General features: G+C 36.7%; 1 protein-coding gene across 1 annotated transcript; it reads right to left on the reverse strand.

The window, feature by feature from the left end:
• Positions 1–230: 230 nt before the first annotated feature.
• Positions 231–21,591, reverse strand: cpa6 (carboxypeptidase A6). The gene is made up of 11 exons (XM_055182992.2): positions 21,284–21,591; positions 14,745–14,820; positions 11,950–12,074; positions 7,698–7,812; positions 5,672–5,773; positions 5,478–5,582; positions 4,322–4,432; positions 4,061–4,151; positions 3,552–3,754; positions 1,589–1,673; positions 231–1,395 (listed from the first exon to the last, which is right to left on the reverse strand). The coding sequence occupies exons 1-11, from the start codon at positions 21,397–21,399 to the stop codon at positions 1,205–1,207; spliced, it is 1,320 nt and encodes a 439-aa protein (XP_055038967.2). The 5' UTR covers positions 21,400–21,591; the 3' UTR covers positions 231–1,204.
• Positions 21,592–21,861: the final 270 nt, after the last annotated feature.

Here is a 21,861-nt window from a genome sequence, read left to right on the forward strand (position 1 = left end):
TATGTTACTTTAACTTGTTTTTATGTTATGTCAACTTATCCGTAGTAGGTTGATTTGACTTGCAAACCAAGTTGTTCATGCTACTTTTTTGTTACAGTGGAAGCTGGCAGAAATAAAACAAAACAATAAAAAAATACATGGTTGCAGATTCTGGAGTGTCACTTTCTAAGTCTTTTGCATGATAATTAAAAGTGCAATTAATATGAAAATTATATATTTTTATTTTTTATTGTAAAGTTCAGTGTAATCGGTTGTATTCATAATATAATGTTAAATTATTTTCATATATTATGTGTTATATTTATTACATTATGATAAAGCCACATTTAATGTTGAAAAAATGTATAGTCAGATAAAATGTATGTGTAGTAGTGTTGTAGTACTCGTCTTGAAAAAGAAATCTGTCAACAAAATTGATACAAAGGCCCACAATATCTAAGATGTAATTTCATTCATGTTTTGATCCATGTCTTGGTCTCGACCTCTCAAAGTCTTGGTCTCGTCAACATCTGGTCTTGGTCTCAGTTTAGGTAGTCTACAACACTGGTAAATAGAAAAAATCCCCATCGCCATGTATGAAGACAATTCATGTATAGCAATAGATGTTTTTCATAAATAAATACATAGTAATAAAACAAAAATACTGCATTATGTTAATTCTAGCACATGACAGTACCTTTTAATGCAAATGAAAACATGTATTGTCCTTATACAGTTAATAATACTTTTATATTTTGCAGTAAAAACAAAGGCGCATACAATTTGTATTTTCTGTCTGCCTCATAAAGGCTATCAAGTTCTCTTTTTATGTACCATATTAAACAAGATCAAAGCTGTGTTGTAGCTGCATTAATGCATACCTCTTGACTGTACAGAACATATATATATATGACAATATACCTATTGTGACATAACAACATGCATTATTTACATTCCCATTGAACTTTGTCTATATAGCAAGTGTTTATCTCTAATAAGATAATGATTTAGTTCACAATTCAAGTGCTGTTATATCTTCACTGTTAATATTTTTACAATTAAATGTAGGTTCATTAAATAAAATGTATAGCTTCCAATAAAAATATCTCCTCTGCATACTTACATACAGTACGTGAAATATACAGGCACGTTTGTAGATGCCTAGTATAGATATGTTGCTATGGCTTATGGCAAGTGAGGACAGATGTCGAGAATGTATAAAGGTTCAGTTGGTGCACTTCTTCAGAAGGCCTGAGGCGATGGTCTTTACTGCTCTCATGGTTTCTGTGCAGGTGGGATTGATCAAGGTTTCTGGTAAGAGGAAGCCGTAAAATCCTGTATCACGCAACTCAAAAGCAAAGGCATACGGGATCCCGTTCTTATAGGCCCAGTCTATCGAACTACCAGAACTTACATCTGTAAAAAAGAAAGAAACAGTTTTCATCTGAAGATGCATCATAGATGCAGAAAAACATAAAAAACAGTCAAAGTGAGATTGTCATCATCATTGCTAAAATGCTACCTGACAGAGCATGAAAGAGCTGATGAATCATAATGCAGTAGCTTTATGTCATTGATGAAAGAAAAGAAGACCAAATATCTGACTTACACAGTGTGGTGGAGGCAGGGCCGTATCTGTATCTCACTCCATAAGCCGAGTAAAGGGCACTTACTGCATTCTGGGCAGCTGCCTCCTATAGGGGAAAGTTCAAGTATTGGTCTACTTGATCATTAAGGATGTCTGGCAATAACAATGTGCTCGAAAGATTATAGGTTAAGACATACCAGTCAATACCGTATATGAGCATAAAACAGTAAGACCAAAATATTTCTCACCTATACTTTTTTTATCTTAAATACAATCTTTCGCCCTCGTGTTGACAATAAATAAACTTGGTTGAATCATAGGGAATTGTGCCTACATCATTTATTAAACTTTGAATTGTTTATTTATAATATTTAGAGATGCACCAATATAAAAAAATTCACTGATACCATTAGTTGATTTTTCAGACTGATATCTCCCGATACCAAGAGGGTGTTTATATTAACTTGCATTAAAGGTGGGGTGCATGATTTTTGAAAAACACTTTGAGAAAGGGAGTCGGGCCGACTACCAAAACACACTTGTAGCCTATCAGCAGTAAAAGATGTGCCTACTAAAGCCCGATTTATAGTCGTGCGTACGTTCTACGCCGTAGCTATCCGTAGCCTGTGCGTAGCTCTGCGTAGCCTGATGCGCACCTCGCAAAAATTTTAACAGCGTGTCAGATCTATGCGGATCGCTGTGTTTGGTCCACCAGAACCCCTCCCGTCAGGTAAAAAAACTGCGTCATAGGTATTTCCGTTTGTGATGGTGAAAACCAAGTTGAAGAGTGATTTAACTCAAACTGCATCAAAAGTTGCTGTTTATATTTACTTCGTTGCTGGTCTTCTCAAATTATACACAACAAGTTGCTGTTTCTTCTTCGTTTGTGGGTTAACTTGCTAAGCTTCTTCTTCTTTGATGTTTGCGCTGGTTACTGCCTACAAGCGGTCTGCGCGTGTATTTGCACGTCGACGCGGATGACGACGCAAATGTATAAATGAAAACTGACGCGGAACCTACACCGTCGCGGCTACGCCGTAGGACCTACGCACAACTATAACGAGCCCTTAAACGACATCATTGCCTGGGTTGTGTATTTGTGGGGCGGGTCTATCAAAAGAAGGTCCAGATTCTATTGGAGTAGGGGCGTGTTTGTTTAAGTGATTTCAAATGTCAACACTGGCTTTCAGAGATCATGCCCCCCGCCTTTAACTTAATTCTAAAGATTACATTTTTTATTGCATACATTATTATTTTTATATAATGACTATTAAACTCGTGATGTTTCTTAAAGGTATAACGGAGGATTTTCTTTTTCCGGGTGGATCATCAAGACTATTGGTCATCCTAGTTGTCAATCATTCTGGTAATATGTTTACGTAAGGCCGTCATACGTGCTCGTCCCTAGGTTCGCTTTCTGCACATGCGCACTTTCAGGTGTATATGTGTGGTGGGCTACGGTTTTAGCCATTCATTGAAGCTCGCGTTCTCACTAAATTTTTTTTTCAAAATGTCTGAGGGTCGCAAGAGAAAAAGTGTCTACGAATTGTATGACAAGAAGAGAAAGGCCTCTGAAGAAAGAAACAAGTCCAGAGTATTTTTGGGAGAATATTTCACATGCTGGCATGATGCGCTAAAAGCACAGGTTCGACTTCCCAGTCTCAGTCGCAAAGTTTCTACTCGGCAGGTAAAGTCTGGCATACAATTTGAAGAAATCCATTTAAAATCTTCTGCTATACCTTTAACATTTTCTATACGCAGAGCTCAAATTCATTGCATTTTTTCTATTCTCTTTTGATTGACAGGATATATTGGCCATGACTATCTGCTGTTTTTAAACTATCGGAAGATGCTTTTATCAACAGATACCGATTATTGGCAGATATATCGGTGCATCTCTAATTTTGGGAAAATTTAAAACATCTTCCTCTATATTAACATTGTTTAACTGTCACTATGAAACAATTCATAGATTCACACTCACCACACAGTTAAAATTTGGGATAGTGGCGTATTTGTATGAATACGGATAGAGAAGCATCTGAGCGTAGGCATGAATTGAGATGTAGGCCTTGATGCGCTTTTTGTGCTTGCGTAGAAACTTGGCGACGGACTTGACCTCCGGCTCAGACTCGGGATATGGACCGCAGTATGTGTCATCACATGGATGCTGGGAGGCCCCCTCATCTAGCAGAAATAAAGATGGTAGAGTTGTAGGATATATTAATATATTACTTTTAACTTTATGATGTTTTTCATTTTTGCTCTTTCTTGACTTTTAGTTTTCTTCTGGAATCGTGCTCTATTCTGATTCATACATTTTTGAATCAACGCTGTTTTTTATACATAAAATCATCCTACATAATGTGAAGAACATTGTGTAAAAATATAACCTTGATATCTTTATATTGACTGAATAAGGCTTTCATCACCCAAACTTATACTAGCCCATGCGCTGTTTAATGCTTCCAAACAGAGAGTTAAATAACTCACCACACCATTTGACTTTCCAATTCCGGTTGGGATCCACTCCCCTGCAGTGATACTTGGGAATCTTTGACCGTGTTTTCCGCCAGAATCTGTCCTGAGAGAGAAATACACAAGATATTTATAACACATAAAAAGAAGTCATTTGCTATACGTTTAAAACAGTATGATGCCACAAGCAATTCAATACTGTATGTTCCCGCCACTGACGGTATTCATTTAATGATTTAACATCAAACATTTTACATATGACAAGTAGATACTTACAGTCCTCCAGCTGTAATGATAACCGTCCACATTGAAGACGGGCATAATGTAGAAGCTGAGCTGATTCATCAGCCGCCTCATGATTGAGTTGTGTTGATAGGAGTTCAGTGCCTGTGTTCACAGCGAGCGATATTGTGACAGACTTTAAGTTCTTGATACACGGACAGATAAATAGAGAAAATATTCTGTACAAGGACACAGCAGAGCTTATGATTTGCCTTTAATTATGAAAGAATAATGGCATTTTTCTTTATTTTGTACTGAAATTAATTGAAGTTAACCTCTTTCTTAACCTTTGACCCTATGTAGAAAGCTCTTGTACTGTATCTGTCAAACAAATGCACAGTAAAATACTGATATGTGTCACTTATATCCATGATTAAAACCTTGGTTTTGTTAAACATGAATAATACTGCATACATTTTATTTAATAACACTAAAAAAGATGCGACATTACATTTAAATTCAAATTAATTCAGAACGGCAATATAGGGATAGTTCACCCAAAAATGAAAATTCTGACATCATTTACTCACCGTTAAGTTGTTTAAAACCATTCAAACCTTCTGAACACAAAGGCAGATATTTTGAACAATGTTTGTAACAAAGCAAATCTGGGGCACCATTGCCTTCCATAGTAGGAAACAAATACTATGGAAGTGAATGGTGACCCAAATCTATTTACCACATATCATCACCAGAATAAAAAATGTATACAGGTGAATTCAGGTAAATGATGACAGAATTTTCCTTTTTGGTAACCTACCCCTTTAAAGGTGTAGCGGAGAATTTTCTCAAATTTTAGAAAAGAACCACCTTCTCCACTTTTTTAAAAAATGCAATTACGCAACACTCCTGACTGACAACTAGGAGGACCAATAGTCTTGATGATCCACCCGGAAAAAGAAAAACCTTTAAGTAAAGCTATGACCCTGTTATAAGGTTAAATTCAGGGTCAAACAGATTTAAGTCAGATTATGTCATAGGTCTGCCTCATTGTGGTGTATTGAAGGTATTGCAACAGAACTAATACCTCTTTCTCTCTCTCTCTCTCTCTCTCTCTCTCTCTCTCTCTCTCTTTTATCTCTCTATCCCTTAAAGACATTGGCACGACATGAACAAAATTAAAAAAATCATAAACAACAGGAACGCATACCTCTTTCACGAACCACTGGCAAAAAGCCGGACCAATCCATTCTCTTGCATGCACTCCACAGTCTATCCACACTGACTTCTTATAGGGCCGTGTTCTCTTTCCTAACTGACAGGAAAATGTTTTGGTACTGTAGGTCCAGTGCAATGATTTTTTTTGAATGTCTTTTATTATAGCTTTCTATTTTCATCCTTTACCTGGAGCACATAGAGGGGACGTCCCTCGTATGAACGTCCAATAGAAAACATGTCCACAAGATGTGGGTGTGTCCTGTTCATCTCAAACATCCAGCTTTGGATCTGTGTAGAAGGGTGAAACAATTTATATCAGATTAACTCATATTCATGTAAAGGAAATTAAAAAAATCTAATAATAATATTAATATTTTAATACACTTTTTTCAATTTTTTTTAAGTTTGGCCCACTTTATTGTGCTTCGTAATAAGTGAAGTAATTGGAAGTGGACACGGGAACATTGGCTATGTAAAGATTTTAAATATTGGTGTTTTCTGAGTCAACTAATGACATAATCTTAGGATGGGACTCTCTGTTTGGTGTGCATAAAGGGGTGGGTAAAGTGTTTAAAGGAGAAATTACTTAAAGGTGCAGTGTGTAAATTGTAGCAGCATCTAGTGGTGAGGTTGTGAATTGCAACCAACGGCTTAGTCCACTGCTCAACCCTAGCTTTTGAAACACATGGAGAAGCTATGTAGTCACCACCGGACAAACATGTCATCGTTGGAGACAACTTAGTAAAAAAAGTTTGTCCGTTAAGGGCTTCTGTAGAAACATGGCAGCCCAAAATGGTGACTTCCATGTAAGGGGACCCTCCGTGTATGTAGATAAAAACGTCTCATTGTAAGGTAATAAAAACATAACGGTTTATTATGAAAGGTCTTTATACACCCCTGATAATATAGTTTTGTATATTATGTTGCATTTCTGTGAAAAGATCCTTCTAAAAATTACACACTGCACCTTTAACGGTATATTACAATTATTACATTTTCAATTTTGTTTGATGCACCAGGTGGTATAAATGTGATGACAAAAAACACCCAAAATGTAAAATTCTGTCATCGCTTACTCACTCTAATGTCATCCAAAATTAAATGAATGCTGTAAATGATGAAATAATTTTAATCTTGGTTTGAATTATTTCTTCAAGATGTACCACATAGACCGTGAATGCACAAAAACATATGAGTGATCATGATATGTATTTTCATTTTGAAAAGAAATGTTGTCATGTCTTGACTGGCTTAAGATCTTTCTTCACGAGAAGAACTAAAGGTTTCAAATATTCATTGATGCATTCATGACATGGTTGTGTGACAGCACGCTTGAGGTATTATATTCTTAAAAAACTAATGTAATCCAGCTCTCGTCTGATCTGAAGATTTACCATTCATCAGCTTGTCACGAGATTAAATCACAGAGGAGGTTTGCGTGTTCAGTTAAAGTTGGCACTCGGTCTGATGGAGAAGATCTGTGAGTAAAGGTCTAATGATGGGTTATAGGAAGGTGCTAAAGAAAACCACCCTGAGGTCTGTTTTTCTTTAGAGTCACGAGCATATCTCCTAAGATAAGACATTTTTTTTAAATGCAAATGCACTTCTTAAAACCAAATTTTAACAACACTTCTAATGTTTGGTGTCATATTGACTTTAATATATGCTATAACTTTAAATTTAAAATAAAATTGTATAAAAAAACATAACTTTTTTATTCTTTATATACATAAATTGTTGAAAACTTATCTTTTGTAGCAGCACATAAATTAAGTGTACATTTATTAAAAAAACAAAGTAGTAATGAAAATAATATATAACATACATTTATTTTATTTGATAACAGTTTTACCAGATTTTCACATATTAATAGTAAAAAAGACCCATAAGATCAGATTTACAGGAACACTGTGTCTACTGTATATATTTGGCAGACACTTTTATCCAAAGTGACTACAAGTAACTTTAAGTGAGTCAAAAAGTATCAAGAAAAAGTAAAAAGTAGGTTTAACGGTTAAAAAAAAATACAATTAGCATATTTTTCAGAGATGTCAAAGTAGATTTGGGATCAATTTGACCCCAAACATAATAGGGGGGTAAGCAAAAACTGTGCAGTCTCTGAGACTTTTATGATGTCATTTGGTTTACTTTATCATATCCCAGCTTAGTAAACATATAAGTAAAGTAGGACATGATTAAGACATATATTCACCTCTTCCAAAGTATGGTACACTTCATAGTCATACTGGAATTCCGATCGACGCTTCCTGGTGGAGCGATATCCGGTCTGTTTCTCAATTAATGTTTGGAGATTGGAAATAAGCACCCTGTGGAGAGAATTGAGTGTCAGAGAGGAAATATTGAAAGCTACTCTGTTAAACAGTTAAGTTTTACAGTTTGGTGTTGATATAGATTTCGTGTACATCGACAGAAACTAAGAAAACAATGAACAGGTGATTTAAAGTGCCAGTCCCCAACAACTTTTTTAAATGCATGCAATGTCAAAAAACACTGTTATTAACTTAATATTAGTATTACCGTATTTCTCAGAGATCCCCAAACTATTCACACGAAGTTGCTTAAAAATTCAGGTCATGTTTACATGAATGCATTTACCTTTTAAAACGCATTACTTTTGCCACGTTTGTCAGGACTCTGCCTTGAAGTCTTGTTAAATTTGTATTTTGTCATGGTGGCAGAGTTCTGGCAGTCCCTGGCCTTGTGTGGAGGTTCATGCCTTGTTTTTGTGTTTGGCATGTACCTCCGGTGTCTTGTCATTTGTCCCCGCTCCCTCGTCCTCCTGCTTATTGTTAATTATTACTTATTCCCATCACCTGTTCCCCGCTCGTTATCTTGTTTGGTTTGCTCTATTTAATGTCAGTGTTTCTTTAGTTCTGTGCAGGATCATTGTGTTGTGTCGTGTTACTCGTGTAGTTATACAAGTCAGAGTCAGAGTCAAAGTCAAGTCAAGTTTAGTGTTATCTGTCAGTGTTTCATGTTTTGTACCCCATTGTGGGTTTTTGTTTTGTCAAATAAAGTGTTTTCTGTTTTCCCCGACATCGTCTGCATTTGGGTTCATCTGTTCCTGCAAACCCTCACAACGTTTACACCTTTAATTGGTTTTTTCTTCAGGTGAAGCATGTGCGTCATGTGTTTTGTCAAAATATGTGCCTGCTGCACAAGCGTCAAAAGGTTTTATGATAGAAGAGATGCTCACGTTCACAAAATACTTGCAGACACTTAACTCTGATTACACATGAGATAAAGCAAGTATCTGGCAAACATGAGCGTCTTTTTTATCATAAACCCTTTCGAAGCATTTGCATCAGGCTCGTATTTTGACATCATGTGTGATGCACATAGGTTCACATGACGCGCCAAACACATATTTTGAAATGACGAACCACACACATGACGGACTACATACATGTGGTGACAAGCTTCGCATCGTAAAGCCTCGAAAAAGAAGTCACCGGCAGCCACTGCTTGGTTTTGGTTAGAAGACACATATGTTTTGGACCATTTTGTGTCAATTTTTTCTGACAGTGTGAATTATTCTGATTCTGGGGTGGTTGTTGGTTGACTGCTTAGTGGTAAAATTGACTGTATATTTAATATATACTGTAAATACTTTCATTAATTATTCTCCTTCTTTCCACATAATTAAATAATTTCAATTCAAATCAATAGTTCATATCTATTCATCTATTTGGCATTAGGCATGTGCTTATCGGATTCATCATGCACCCTGTTGGGTTTTTTACATTTGTGTAATTAAAGGGCTTGTTATAGTTGGGCGTAGGTCCTACGGCGTAGCCGCGACGGCGTAGGTTCTGCGTCGGTTTTCATATTTTTGCGCCGTCGTCAGCGTCAACATGCAAACACACGCGCAGACCGCTGGTAGGCAGTAACCACACGTGTAACCACAGTAGCACCCAACCGTCAAAGAAGAAGAAGCTTGGCAAGTTAACCCACAAACGAAGAAGAAACAGCAACTTGTTGTGTATGATTTGAGAAGACCAGCAATGATGGAAGTAAATAAACAGTGATTTCTGTTGCAATTTGAGTAAAATCACTCCTCAACTTGGCTCATCTTTGTTTTCACTGTCGCAAACGCAAATACCTATGACGCAAATTTTTTTACCTGACGGGAGGGGTTCTGGTGGACCAATCACAGCTCTTGCGGTCCGCGTAGAACTGACGCGCTGTTAAAATTTTTGCACGTCAGGCTACGCGGGTGATTCTCACGAAACCATTGAAACACCACGGCACTAATGATTTTAGCTTTAAAATGTGTAATATAGTAACATTAATAAAGCATCAGAATTAACACAATACTGTGTTCTACCTTGCACAATGTGTGATTTCAACATAAGAATTTATAATTGTAAATTTTATCTCATTTTCTGCTGAAATTCTCATTACCGCAATGTGTCTGGCTGTGTTTGAACATGCGTTATGTTGTAATTTAATCAAATTAACACAAAAATATTAAGAAAAAAAATAAATGGATGTTTTGCTAGACTACTTTAGATGACAGAAAAAATATTTACTGAATATTCATGTATAATAATAATGAAGAAAAATTAGGAAAATGATGTGTCCATGCCTGATGTTCTCATCCTCCGCAACACTTTTTAAGAACAGTTTAAGCACACATACAGAATTTTAATAAAGTTTGATTTTGAGTGACCAAGCACATGGACCAGTTACTTCAAGATGGCTACCAGGTAAGATCATTTTTTTACAGATAATTTGAAATATTGTCTTGTCAGAATGCTTACACGACATTTTGATTATCATTACCGCAACAGATGCTTATTAAATGTTAATTTAATTAATAGAAGCATAATACTTTGATTTGAAATGCATGTGCAGAATCTCCAAATTATGTTCTTTCAGGTTTGTCATGTCATTTTGAAAAAATTTCAGTGTTGATGTTTTCTGACTGTTGCGGTAATGAGATTTTTTAGGACTAATTTTTTTAATTATGTTACAAAAAGTGTTAAATGATAAGTAAAAGTTTTTAAATTAATGTTCCCATTTACTCCAGACTTTGTTTTTCAATGTCTGGTGGGAAAAAAGTAAATTTAAGCTATTTTTACATTTTCATGCTTGACATTTTTAAAACCAAGTTTTCGTGAGAATCACCCACGCAGAGCTACTCACAGGCTACGGCATAGAACTTACGCACGACTATAAATTGGACTTTACCCCTTACTCAAGTGTTGGCAACAAAAATGAACCTTTCTCACAAAAGAGCCCAGTTCAAGGTTAGACTCATATATCTCCAAATCTGAGTTACCAGTCACGAACTGAGCAAAGCAATAACAGACAAAAAACAAAACTAAACCCCAACTTTCCCTATTTCGTGGGTTATAGAGGAAAGATTAGAAATCAACAATCTATCTATCAGGACCGAGCCAAAATTAGATGGAGTCTTTCAAACAAGTGTAAACAAAACAGAAGGCACGTACATTTTTCTCTCAAACCATCTCATTACCCAGAATTGTGTGAGGAAACAATTTTGCCTGTAAAGACGCTCAAATACATCAGCATGCCAAGTCTGTTTAGAAAGCTATGAGAAATAGAGAAGGAATAAAAGGAGGGTAAGAAAAGGCCCGCCTGGGGAAATCGTTGACAAAGAAAGTGTTTCTGGCAGCGGCATGTGAGATGAATTACATTGTTACTCGTGATTTTGGTTGACTGATGGAAAGTGTGCTAGAATGAGTACTTCGAATCAAACTTTCCGTTTTCTGAACCTTCTGCACATGCAAATCAAATTCATTGGGATTTGAGTAGTGAACTGAAGCTTGTCTTCTGAAAAAAGCTGCAGAAAGTTTGCACTAATTAAATATCATGAAAATCTGACGTTGTCCATGTTTAAGTTCTATAATTGGGTCCCCAGTGCTTCTAACATAGCAAATGTGAAAAAGAACAACCTAGTAACTTAGTTTTGGTTAACTATTCTTTGCAAGCATGTGAAAAAATAGGTAATTTAACGTGTTATAGTAAATTATCTATATAGTATTTTGAGCTAAAACTTCACATATGTTCTCTGGGGACACCAAAGATTTATTTTACATCTTAAAGCAACACCAAAGAGTTTTTTTTTACCTTAAAATAACGTTTCCAAAAAAGTTTCAGTCGCTCATCCACCCGAAACAGGGTAAACGGCACTTTCACATTCGCTTTGCAGCCATCTATTGGCCAAAACCGCAATAAAGAAGTTTCCAACCTTCGGGTCGCGGTCCTGTAGTTCAAGTGAAAACTACAAAAACTTGCTTTACGGCAGACCTACAATCCAATCGGAGCCAGCTATGCTGCAGTATTTACGACAGTGGTAATAGACAATTACGCTTCTAACCTGTAGGGGGAGCAAAGAGCAGAATTTCTTTAGTGTGCTTTAAAATAATCTTACAAATGTCCCCTTTAAAGTCCACAGAAAGAAGATAAATGCATACTCATAGTTGATGTGTGCCTGGTGAAGATGTCTCTTCAACCATTGTGTCTTGTTTCGACCCACATGAACGTCTACTGAGCTGTTCTCTCGAATCAACGATGCACTGTTGGGCTGCCAAAGATCCACCTGCAGATCATAAAACTTCTTGTCAACTATTCGGTTCACTTACATTTAACTTATCCTGATCTGAAGTAACAATCGAGTGCAACGAATTGCTGTTTTAGCTGTTTTTAAGCTTTGCATTAGTACAATATTAAAGGTGCAGTGAGTACACTGTAGCGGCATCTAGAGGTGAAATTACGAATTGCAGCCACTCATGTGGACACCACCCACAATAACATGACTCTTCTTAGCAGCGCAACGAGGGCGATGGCTCCACTTAGTGGAGTAATGTTTAAGTTTTATGTCTTGTTACTGAAATAAAGCTCTATAATGTTGTAAAATAATTTTGTCTGTGTCCATTACATATCGCGAGATTTTACTTTTTCTACGGTTTAAAGGTGTATTGTGTAACTTTCGAAGGATCCCTTTACAGAAATGCAATATAATACACATAACTATATTATCAGTGGTGTATGAAGACCTTACATAATGAACTGTATTGTTTTTATTACCTTAGAATGAACCGTTTTATCTCCATATACCGCGGGTCCCCTTACATGAAAGTTGCCGTCATGTTTCTACAGTAGCCCTAAATGGACAAACTGTTTTACAGATCGCATTTCGTTCTGCTTGTCCTGTGGCGGCACAGATATTGCAACCAACAGCTAACCCAGTTTTAACATTTAGGGGTAAGCTGTTGGTTGCAATATTACAATCCCACTAGATGCCGCTAAAATTTACACACACCACCTTTAAGCTGTTCCGGATCAGTATGTCTACTTTGAATTGTTTTTTGCCAAGTGTTTAGTGTAAATGCTGATATTGGATACGACTCGCTTGTAAAAGATGATGTAAGCGGGTCGGCAAAAAAAAATGGATACAGGCAACAAATTGGAATTGGCCATCATTTGCAGGTAAATCCAGCCATAAAGAAGCTATGGTAGCCGCCACAGGACAAAAATGCCGTCATCTTTGTCCTGTGCCGACGCAAAATGGTGACTTTCCATGTAAGGGGAACCATGGATAGAAATGGCTCATAACATAGCGGTTCATGTAAGGTCTTCATACACCACTGAAAACAAGTTATGGATATTATGTTGCATCCTCCCAAAATGTACACACTGCACCTTTAAATAAAAGTAATGGAACCATATAAGAGCCATTTTTGTGGTAAGGTTCCATAAAGAAGCTTTCAAGGTTGTTTGCAGTGGAATGAGGTTCTTTAGATTATGAAAAGGTAAAAAAATGATTATTTAAGAACCTTTGACTGAATAGTATGAACTGTGACAAAGTACCTTCTGTAGCACTTTTATTTTGAAAGATTCTCCTAAAATTCCCGAGAGAATGACTTACAGTATAGAGCTATAAAACAAGAAATAATTTTATCTTGAAAATATTTAAAAAGCAACTTTTGATTAAAAAAATGTATTAGCAAATGCTAAAATAAACATTTATGGGTGAATATAAATGCTGAATTATATTAATAAATGTTTTTTTTCATTGTTAGATCATATAACTTTAATACTTTGAGCTAATGCATTATCTAATGTTAATAAAAAAAAATATCATTTGTAAAGTGTTACTTAATATTTTACATGTTCAAGCATTACAGGCCAACATAATCTGCGTTTCACTGGAGGAGTCTTTGTAGTAGCCCAGATAGCATGCCCTGAAGCATAACCTTAGATCTGCATGATCTGTCTGCTCTGTACGTCTGCCAACAAGTCACCACGCTATTGACTTTGGCTACAACAACTGGCCCATTTAGCAGAAAAACAAAGAGTATAGCTATTCAAAGTGCCCGTCTGTGCACCAGCACAACCCTATGAGGACTGAGTTACACTTGTTTACTGCAATGTTTTATTTTCATGCTTTAAGTTCAGCTTTAACAGGATCAGAATATTTTGAATTAAACTTCTTAAATAAACAATATAATATAATGTCCTAAAAAAGAAAGCATTGTGGTGGCCACAATAACAGACCGAGCAGAAGCCTTTCCCAATAAATAATCATGAGTCAAGCTGATGAGTTTTTTAATTCGCCCTCCTCCCACTAGCAAGTGAAATGATTTTTACATAAAAACAATAGCCCACAATATGTCTTCATGTAGATAGATAGGACTACAATTTAAAGTGTAGTCCCACTTTAGGCCACAGTTATAAAGGCTTATTTCAACAGAAAGAGAAAGTGGCCAAGTGTAACACTATCCTATCAATGACTAAATTGATATAATAGCTTGCAGGCGGTCACATGAGAGGGCATACAGAGTTTAAAAACTCTCCATTAGTCGCATGACCCCAATTTTGGGGGGTCTCCACACCCAGCTGTGTTAAAATCAACATGGCACAGTTGGAGATGATGTGCTAAACAGATCATTTTACACATGGTTTGTTACACTAGACACCCCTTACATAAAATGACTGTGCCAATACCACAGTACAGCGATGGTATACGATGATAATACTCAGTATTATTGAATAATTACCATATTTAATTGCCATACTTTATGGTAATTAAAAGTGTATACTAATATATACTGTCTGTACATTGTGCATGTGCAAAAAACGTGGTACCTTCTACTGGTACCTTTGAGGTACCAATATGCACTCTTTTAGATACAAAGGTGTAGTTTTTGAAAGGGTACCACCCTAGTTACAGCTTTCGTACCCATTTTGAATAGATAGATGAACTTACCGTCAGGTTGTGGAGAAGCTGTTTGACTGCTTGAACCTCTGTGTTGTTTATAGGGTTTATTCTGAACACTTGATCACTGCAAAAATTAAGGATTACAATTAATGTACAATTAATTAATAATTAATGTAAACAACTAATGTAATTGCACTGGCGAAGGAGTAAAGCAAAGTTCAAACTAAATCCAAGAAACAGACATTTATCTTTGACACAGCATTACTATTTGATTTTATTTTACAAACAGCATATAAAATACAGTGATGATTTGAATAATATATAACCAACTTTATTTGTATGACCCATTCAAAGCATAAATCTGAGTATCGCAATGGTAGGAATTTTGTTCATAAAGATATCCGTCCTTTTTGTCGATGCTTCCTAACCAGCACTAACTTCATCACTGTACATTTTTTGGGGTTATTTCAAAAACAAACCCAACCTCTGGGTTAAATAAACTCAAAAATATTAATATTTGACCCAACATTAGGTTAAAACAACCCAGCATTTTGGGTTAAAACAACCCAGCAGTGGCGGCCCGTGTCTGCTCATCCGAGGGGCACAAATTCAGTGTTGGGAGTGTCATGTGTGTTTCCTGTGTTTTCAAAATATGTGTTTGTTGCACCATGTGAACCATGTGCATCACGTGTTTTGTCAAAATAAGTGCCTGCTGCACACGCGTCAAAACCGTTTATGATAAAAGAGACGCTCACGTTCACAAAATACACGCAAGACACTCCCTTAACAGTAAACTCTGATTACGCATGACATTGTGCGAGTATCTGGCAAACGCGAGTGTTTCTTTTATCATAAACCATTAAAGGTGCAGTGTATACATTTTAGTGGCATCTAATGGTGAAGTTACGAATTTCAACCAACGTTTCAATTCACTGTTCACCGAAATGCATAGAGAAGCTACGGTAGCCGCCTCCAGACAAACATGTCATCTTCGAAGACAACTTGGTAAAAAAAGTTTGTCAGTTTAGGGCTTCTGTAAAAACATGGCGGCACAAAATGGCGACTTCCATATAAGGGGACCCTCGGTGTATGTAGATAAAAATGTCTCTTCTAAGGTAATAAAAACATAATGGTTCATAGTAAAGGTCTTTATACACCACTGAAAATATAGTTTTAAATTGCATTTCTGTCAAAAATCCTTATAAAAGTTGCACAATGCACCTTTAAGACGCGTCTGCAGCAGGCACTTATTTTGACAAGACATGTGATGCACATATGATCACTCTACGCGCAGAACACATGTTTTGAAATTACGAACCACACACACGACGGGCTACATACATGTTGTGACGAACTTTGCATCGAGCGCCATCGAAAAAAGAAGTCACCGGCCACCACTGCAACCCAGCATAGGTAAAATTCGTCTCATTGTGACCCAACACTGAGTTAAAAATAACCCAGCATTTTTTAAAGACCATTGCTGGTCGACCAAATTTACAACACAGGTTTAATAATAAACAACATTTTCTAAAGAAAACCTTGTGTGGTTGCCGACCTATAGGTCTCTATGAAATCCTGGCGCCATAAAATGGCTTAGATCCCAACTCTAATGTATAGTATACAGTATATGTACATCTTATATGAGGACAAGTTAATTTCTCCAGTGTAATGCCTTCTTTGTAACCCTAAATATGACCTATAATGATATTTGTCTTAGCAGCCACCATTAAAATGATTATTTCTGGGCTTTATCATTCACATTATGTATTAATGTGCAATGAAGCTTGCAAGTGACAGCTGTTAAATTGAGCTACTGTAGGTGAGAAACTAATGCCTCTCTACAAAGGTTGTTTTCTGTGAAACGAAACAAAGATGACCTCATTACATCATTAAAAGCTTCCTGCTACTTTAAGATGCACGTGACGCAAGCGCTTCAGGTAACATTTTCCCTTTTGCGGTGTAATCGTGCGCAGCGACTCCATGCCAGCATTGTCTTGATAAAAGAGAGCCTCAAAAGTCATATCCCGCTAATGGTAAAGGCAGAGGAAATTGCGCTTGACGCCACACCCGTAATGTCAAGCTGGTATTTTATGTCTTGGATGATATTTCCCGCAGAATCTTTATTGTGTGCTGTCATGCAATATCTGCTCTGATCACAAAAACCCTCCCCTGCTCGAGGGTACGAGCTCTAATTCACATCAAAGCAAACTTGGCTGATCATATACAGTAAGATGACTGACATTAATGGGACTGAAAATGTTACATTTTGCTTAAATATTTAAAGGACAAGTTCGGTATTTTACACTTAAAGCCCTGTTTTCAGATTGTTTATGGTGAAATAGAACGGTTTTGACTGAAATTTCGACATATGCGGCTGCCCCGAGAATTTTCGGGTGTTTGTGTTTCACTTCACACCTCTACAATGGGTTTATAGGTGCACTGGAACAATCCTTTCTAAAATGAATTAAACTTTCGTTTACAAAGACGTGAAACTCAGCGAGTGGTCAGGGGTGTTCACTGATATGCTCACACAAAAATGCTGCAAAATACGCATTCCAACAGGTTTTATCGTAGTTTTTGAAAACTCCATTGACTTGTATTAGATGTGCTGTGAGGTACGGTATTACTCCGCGCCGGGAACTCTGTTTCTATTCTTGCAATTGGCAATGGCGGATTAGCGCCACCACCTAGGTTGGAGTGTCTATTATTTACGCTCTCAGCGGAAGAATGTACGGGTGTGAGGCATTTGGAAAAATAGGTCCAAAAGTTAACAACGAATGCTTTTTTTAAATGTACAGAGGTAATACAACTCTAAAGTTAGAGTCAACTGTAAACTTTATTTTATACATATTGTCTGTGTCCAGAATGGCCAAGGCAGGACGGCATCAAGCCAAGGCACGTCCGAATACAGTGGCTGCGTCCGAAAACTAAAGAAGTGACTTGTTGCCTCGCTGCCTCATGAGGCAATGACTTTGTAGGCATGAAAGCAACTCAGGGAAACATTTTCAGACACACTTCATAGGGAGCGTGTTTGAAATATAAATAGAGAGCGCCATTGTGACAACTAATTACATATTTGAAATACTAATTTCTCACTAGCAATGCAATTAAAAGGTGTAAAAAAGTGGGTTTCCACACCTTAGTTAACTTCAAATTCAAGGACCTTTCAAGGACTTTCCAGGTCCAATACCCTCAAATTCAAGGACTAAATGTGGGGACACATTTCAAGTAAGAGCAAGGTTACATCATGTTACCTTTTAAGATATATTGTTACAGTTCCCTTTGGAGGGAACTCGCGCTGCGTCACTGCAGGGGTAAGTGCGTCTGAATCTGTGTATATCAAATTCAATAGTGAGGCTTTACGACAAAGACAGGGTGACGCGGGAGCCAGGAAGTATCGCTATCTGAAATATTGCCAAAGACGGCATTACATGGACGCAGGAAATATGGCATGGGAGACGCAGCGTCTCATTCCCTTCTCAGGGAACAACAGTTACATACGTAACCCGAGATGTTCATGTGTGAAACACAATTATGCAAAAAAGCATTTTGGTATATAAATGAACAATCGCATATAGAAGATATAAGCATTTAAAGCGAACAGTTTAGCACATGTGCTTAAAAGGCTAGAAATGTTATGATATTATCCTACACTACACAGGGAATAATATGGATTTTTTCCAAAAATCCAAAAAATCTTCTTACATAAAATAGATTCAAGCACTTTCAAAGACCTGTATCTATGCATGTATATTTTCAAAAACTTCCCAGGGCCTTGACAATGGCAGTATCTCAGGAGTCAGGAAGTGAACAAACATTGGATTTGGACATGTCTTGATGCCTTCCTGCTTTGGAATTTTAGAGTTTTCGGACGCGGCAATTCCGAAATCTTGTCCCACAATGCTATGTGTGGGCGTGCGCTGGGAATGTGATTAGTCGAGTCTGATCGAGTTCGATATAATGGTGGCCAAGAAAGCATCTGAAATACAAATTTAGTGTAAATAAGGTTTGATTTTCACTTTTTACACCTTTTGATTGCATTTTTAACCGAGAAATTAGTTTTATAGTTTTCAAATATGGGATTAATTATCACGAAGGCGCTCTCTATTTATATTTAAACAGAATTCCGATACGCAGCCTATAAAAGCTGTCCGAATGCATTTCCTGGAGCTGCCTTCATGCCGCCGAGGTCATTGCCTCATGAGGCAGCGAGGCAACAAGTACACAGCCATTTTAATACATATTATATGTGACATGGCTATAGAAATATACAGATTGGTATTAAACTAATTAAACATCTAAGGCTTTTCTGAATAACACCAGATGACAACTGACTCACACATTAATGACAAGCCTGGCATTTGTGTGTGTGAACGTGTGAGGTTATGAGGTTGTGCCTCTTGGCTAAGCTGGGTTAAAACGCACCAAGCTTCACACCCTCAAATACATTAAGGTGTTAATTGTTGTGTTTTATAGCCCCATGTAAGGAATACATTTGATAGGATGGAGAAGCACAATGACCGACCCTGTGAAAGGAATTTATAGCACTTGTAAAAGACACAAATAACTAAGGTGGACATTTAAGCATGAGTACATGCTTGGTGTTTATGCTGATAAGTAAAAAGTGCATGATCATTCATTATTTATTTAGGTTAAACATAATTTGTCTACTTTATGCATGATTGACAAAAAAACACTATATCAACCACCCATATCAAAGTGACCTAAAGACAGGAAGTTCTCCAAATAAATCTTAAGACAACATCAGAGTTTTTATTATGAGCCATAAATAACTAGGATGTTTTGAAGCTTTTCTTTTGATAAGAATCCTAATCCTGCCTCGCAGAAACACTTGCAATGGCCTGATTGAATGAAGTGTCATTATGTTCCCCCTCTAAAATATCACTAAAAAGAAACTGTGATATTATCAGTCTGTAAATTGTGATATCTCAGACGACCACAGGAATGGGCTGGGCTTTTATTGCTCCATTACACTTTCTGGTTTGTGGCCGACAGGCCTATATTTTTATTAGTCCTCCCTCTGACCGTGTGCATTTATATGGCTTCCCGACAAGTATGAAACAAGTGTTTTCACCTCTTTGTGAAATGTTTTTAAAAATTCAAACACATGGATATGAATGAACAAATGTAAGTTATAAACATAGCTCAAACTTTACATTTGCACATTACTGATGAAATATATGTTTAGGTATTAAGTGAAAAGTGCTTTCTTAAACTCTGGAAAAACTCTGAAGAATTTTCCTCTTTCTTTTCTTTCCTACTCTCACATATCTCATTAATGATCTGTTTCTTTCCTTTACGTTGATCTACCAAAATTGTCGTACAGTATGTGTTTCTGTGTTTTTCCTTGATTTCTGGCCACACTGCATTTTCTTTATGTGGTGCATAGTATTATTTTTGTCTGTTTTTATGCTCTCCATAGTAAACCTAATACATTATTATTACAACATATACATTTACACTTAGCAGATGCTTTTATCCAAAATGACTTAAAAATAAGGACATATTATACATCTTGTCTTAAGAGCTAACAATAAGCATAATACACAAATTTGCAAGTAGGAATAATATTGAAGCTTACCCTGCTGAAAAAAACAGCATACCCGCAAGACCAGCATATGTTGTGTTTTGGTGCCGGTATGCTGGTGACCTCCAGCTTAACCAGCATCAAACCAGCATAATTCCCATGCTGGTCCATGCTGGTTTTTTCAGCAGGGTAAAGTGAAAAGCATAAAAGAGGTTTATAAAAGAAATAGTTAGCAGTGTTTAAACTGTATTATTAACAAATAACATTAATACTAGTTTTATAATATACTCTATAATATTATATATTTTCATAATGACGGTCAGAATAATTAACATTTCAGATATCAGATTAGATTGAATTTGGATTGGATTACAAAATCTAATCTAGGTTTTGATCTGTATCAAATCATCACTTTGTGTTGTTCAAAACTTTCCTATATGGAAGATTGAGATTTGTTTGATCCCAAAAAGTAGGATTTTTCTGATCCCAGCAGAAGGGTGGATTTCAGGAACAAAAATACGTATTAAGGAAAAGTTAATGTGTTGTCTCTTCAAGAAAAAAAAAACATTTAGTGACCCCATACTGACCAAACTATCTGCTGTTTTTTACATAGTCATAGTTAATAATCGACATTGACATGTGATCCGATTTAGAGAGAGCACTTGAATGTTTCAAAATGTTTTGAAAGCTGTCTACTCACCTCGTCTCTCCGCTCTGGATTCTCAGTGAGTCTGATTCATATTATCGAAACGGTTCTCTCCAACAAACAGATTCAAAATCAAAACCACGACTCTTTTTTAATTTTAAAATCCCCAAGAGAAATTGCAGGCTAAATATTATGTAAATTTAGTTAAATAACGTTTAGACGCTTTATTACCAAACGGTTCCCGAATCGGTTCGAATGAATCATTAAAAAGAACGGCGCAGATAGAACGATTCGTTCGCGAATCATCAGTAACTCCGCGCGCCGCTCACTCCACGACACCTCAAATCTTCAAGCGCCAATGAATGAATGTGAAGGTATGAATGAAACACTTACCCAGCATAGCGGTTGTTGTAGAGATAAGCACCGACAGGACACAGTGCGGTGCTTAAAATGATAAAACATCCGAGTAAAACATTACTGCCCGACTGTCCTCTGATTCTCAATGCCATATTATTTACCTCATAGAAATTTATATAAGTTACGGTGATATTGCAGCAGTTTAGAGGCTGCGATGGATAGTAAATGGATATCGTCGCAGTGTAAAAACTGTGACGCCTTTCTCTTCTGCGTGTCCGATGTCTTGAGGTAGAGGTGTGAAATCACTCATGTGGGAATTCGGGTGGTATCCCGAGTCTTTTCAAGAGTTTTTGGAAGCATGGTCACGTGTCACAGGGGTTGGGAATTGAATCCCTGTTTGGAGTGAGATCAATGGAGGCAGTAAATGTTATTAAGAGCAGCAGTATAATTTGATGCCATGGATATCGTGCTTTATAAAACTATTTCAGGGTGTCATATTTAGTTAACACACCATTCAAAATGTCTTTATATAAGGCTTTATATTTTTAAACATTTGATAAATGAATAAATTTACAGTAGGCTTTCAAACGTTTTATGAAGCACACATATTGTAA

Source organism: Misgurnus anguillicaudatus, chromosome 25 (assembly GCF_027580225.2).
Source record: "Misgurnus anguillicaudatus chromosome 25, ASM2758022v2, whole genome shotgun sequence".
In the NCBI taxonomy this organism is placed as follows: domain Eukaryota; kingdom Metazoa; phylum Chordata; class Actinopteri; order Cypriniformes; family Cobitidae; genus Misgurnus; species Misgurnus anguillicaudatus.